Source organism: Triplophysa dalaica, chromosome 6 (genome assembly GCF_015846415.1).
Source record: "Triplophysa dalaica isolate WHDGS20190420 chromosome 6, ASM1584641v1, whole genome shotgun sequence".
Classification (NCBI taxonomy): Eukaryota; Metazoa; Chordata; class Actinopteri; order Cypriniformes; family Nemacheilidae; genus Triplophysa; species Triplophysa dalaica.
This window is the reverse complement of record NC_079547.1, coordinates 8,448,408-8,451,468: the sequence shown is the minus strand read 5'-3', so window position 1 is coordinate 8,451,468 and position 3,061 is coordinate 8,448,408. Positions and strand designations below refer to the sequence as shown.

Genomic DNA, 3,061 nt, shown 5'->3' with positions numbered 1-3,061 from the left:
ACTTTACTCACGAAACATTTCGACTTTATTCTCGTAACATTTCGACTTTATTCTCGTAACATTTCGACTTTATTCTTGTAACATTTCGATTTTAATCTCGTAACATTTCGACTTTATTCTCGAAAGATTTAGACTTTATTCTCGAAATCTTTTTTTTTACATGGCACTAAAACGCCGCTGTAGCATCAACACATGAAAAACCGGTCCTGTCACGTTCCTGTGACCTGGAACAATGGGCAAACAAGTGTGGTTTACTTCGAGCGGCACAGCGCAGACTGATTAGTTTATGACAACATAGTAGCGCGAGAGTGATTAGAAAACACCGCTAGCTCTTTCCGGGGAGATGACCTCAAGTCTGTCCCAAAATGCACTCCCATGTACCCTTGTGGACTCGTCCCTAGTGCCCTAGGTCTGTACTTCGTGACGTCACCAAGTGTGGACTCGGAGGAGATCCGCAAGGCCGGAGTGCGCCATTTGGGACAGGGCGAAAATAGACCAGTGTATGGTTAGGGCTAGAAGGGATACAGCTACGGCCGAAAGTGATACAAAATCTCGCCATAAATTACAATAGATTACATTAGCTAACGCCTACACCTACACCAACCCTAAACCTAACCTTACGATAATAAAAAAATAGTAAATAACGGTTGTCAGCGTGACAAAAATTATTCGGTATTGATGTGAGCATGCCCATTGGAGGTTACTGTATCCCTTCTAGCCAAAACATGTATAGACAGAGGCGCATGGATGACGGAAATTTCTGCCACCAATAGGAGCGCCATATCTTGATTCTTCTAGCCAATAGAAGTCAACAGCCCTGGTTGCTGCTTGATGACGCATGTGATCTACAGCACAAAACCGCGTGAAAATGGTAAATTATTTTTGTTGTGCATGTTGTATTTAAAGAGCAATTACTATATATTATTTAACATTGTTTGATATGTTCAGTGCTGGTTACTGATTTAAGTCTTAATCACTAATGAATAATGCTGGAGCCGTAGCGTTACAGCAGTCCACTTAACCTTAGCTCTCTCGGCAACGTTAGCATGTCTATTCCCAAATTTCTTATTATAAATATTCCAATTCGTTTCGTATTCGTATTAACATCCTTTTCTGACGCTGTTTATGTTGATTTGTGTAATGACTTCTGTGTGTGCTTGTAAATCGCTGTTTTTATATCTTATTCGTTTCATAGTATTTCACTCTACAAAAGCCTATGTTTTGTTCTGCCGATCAGGCTATAACTTTTCAAAAGTTTTAAGAACACATTTATTTTCTCAGCTCTTCTACTCCTTCTTCAAGTCTTTGGTTGGCAAAGATGTTGTTGTGGAACTCAAGAATGACTTAAGGTGAGCACAGTGACCTTTCGATCCTTTTGTATCATATATTTAACACTGGAGATGCATGTTGGAGGTCTACTGTAAATGGTAAATAATTTTATATGTTTACTTTCCAGCATATGTGGAACATTGCACTCAGTAGATCAGGTATGGCAGCAGGCTCTTCATGTTTTATCAAATAAAGCAGTTTGGTAAATTTGTGGTTTGAAAACTAAACTGGCTACCCCTTTACAGTATCTGAACATTAAACTGACAGATATCAGCGTCACTGATCCAGAGAAATATCCCCACATGGTGAGCTTTATTTACTTTTTTTTAATTTACTATTTTTTTTATTGCCAAAAGGACAAAACTCAGTGCAATTCTGTTGCAATTCTACTGTCTGATACTAGTGTGTGTTCCTTTCATTCAGTTGTCAGTGAAAAACTGCTTTATCCGTGGCTCAGTGGTGCGGTATGTTCAGCTTCCTGCAGACGAGGTGGACACACAACTGCTGCAAGATGCTGCACGCAAAGAGGCCATGCAACAGAAACAATAAATGCTTTAAGTAGGAATAGTTTCAGTTTGTTGGAATGTTTACAAACATTGTGTGTTTTTGTTTAATTAATATTTTTACGTAAAGTTTGTAACTTGGAAGTTTTTTCATTTTTGATCACAGGTCTAATACATAAGGCATGTTTTCCCCCTGATTAGAGGTTATGCATCTGGGCTTTAAGTTTTTCAGTTGAAAAAATATCTTCCATTGTTTCCTATTTGATGTAAAGAAAACTCAGATGTTTTTGTAATAAAATGTTCACAAATTATTGCTTGTAAATCTTATAATTTCTGTCAAAGTGCAAGTGATGTGTTGTATATATATATCATTCTATAATTTTTATTTCTACATACGTTTAAATCAATCATAATCATTATCAGACTTTGTACACAATATTGGCAATAGAGAAAACACGGAAAGATTGTGCATAGGTTCTTTGTCTGCTCTGTTACATCCGGCGCACGCTGTGTCCATAGGGAATAATTGATGTTTCCACTCAAAATGCACCTTGGATCAAGGTCAACGACGTGAGTTCTTATTCATACACTTTATCATACATTGACAACCAAAAAGGGAAAGTTATTAAGTTATGAAAAATAAGTAAACATTTGCACTTACTTGAGGCTTAATCACAGAGGCACCCAATGACGCTGAGCTGTATTGCTGTCAATTTAATTAATTCTTATTGCTTGGTGACAAATTACCTCGGTCCTATGAGAGCAAAAGTAGCTTAGACGGCTGACATTTTAGGGAACATACTACGTCATCACCCTTAATGCATTGAGTCTATTTATAAATCTGAAGCAATGGTAGAGAAGAAGCTTCAGACAATAGAATGACAAAACTATTTTAGGTGTGGCACTTTGCAGATTGGTGTTTGACATGTAAGTAAAGTGAATGGGAAAACCATTAAACGCTTCTGGTGTAGTCTGCTCTTTGGAGCCAATCATTTGGCAGAGCATCAAGTTAAACAATACCCAGCCCATCATAAGGCCAGCGGTATACTGGCGGCAACCGCCTGTTGCCCACCAACTGTTTTGTTCATCGTTTGTTCAGGAGAAGCCGCCACATCTGCCCCATCGACCAGCTCACTTAGCACAGCGTTCGTGGATCGGCTTGTCGAGACTGTTTTTCAAGATGGCGGATGTCTGTATACGCGCAATGTACTGTCTTTATAAAGTATCTT

At 38.5% G+C, this 3,061-nt stretch overlaps 1 protein-coding gene across 1 annotated transcript; it reads left to right on the top strand.

The window, feature by feature from the left end:
* The first annotated feature begins 770 nt into the window (after window positions 1-770).
* Window positions 771-2,143, top strand: smx5. Its single transcript, XM_056750835.1, has 5 exons — window positions 771-871; window positions 1,282-1,349; window positions 1,457-1,487; window positions 1,575-1,634; window positions 1,753-2,143. The coding sequence occupies exons 1-5, from the start codon at window positions 869-871 to the stop codon at window positions 1,876-1,878; spliced, it is 288 nt and encodes a 95-aa protein (XP_056606813.1). The 5' UTR covers window positions 771-868; the 3' UTR covers window positions 1,879-2,143.
* Window positions 2,144-3,061: the final 918 nt, after the last annotated feature.

Bases quoted from the DNA above. Each gene is read 5' to 3' on its own strand.
- smx5 (XM_056750835.1), top strand. The intron at 1,488-1,574 runs GTATGGCAGCAG...ACCCCTTTACAG, and splicing joins CATTGCACTCAGTAGATCAG to TATCTGAACATTAAACTGAC. The intron at 1,635-1,752 runs GTGAGCTTTATT...CCTTTCATTCAG, and splicing joins CAGAGAAATATCCCCACATG to TTGTCAGTGAAAAACTGCTT.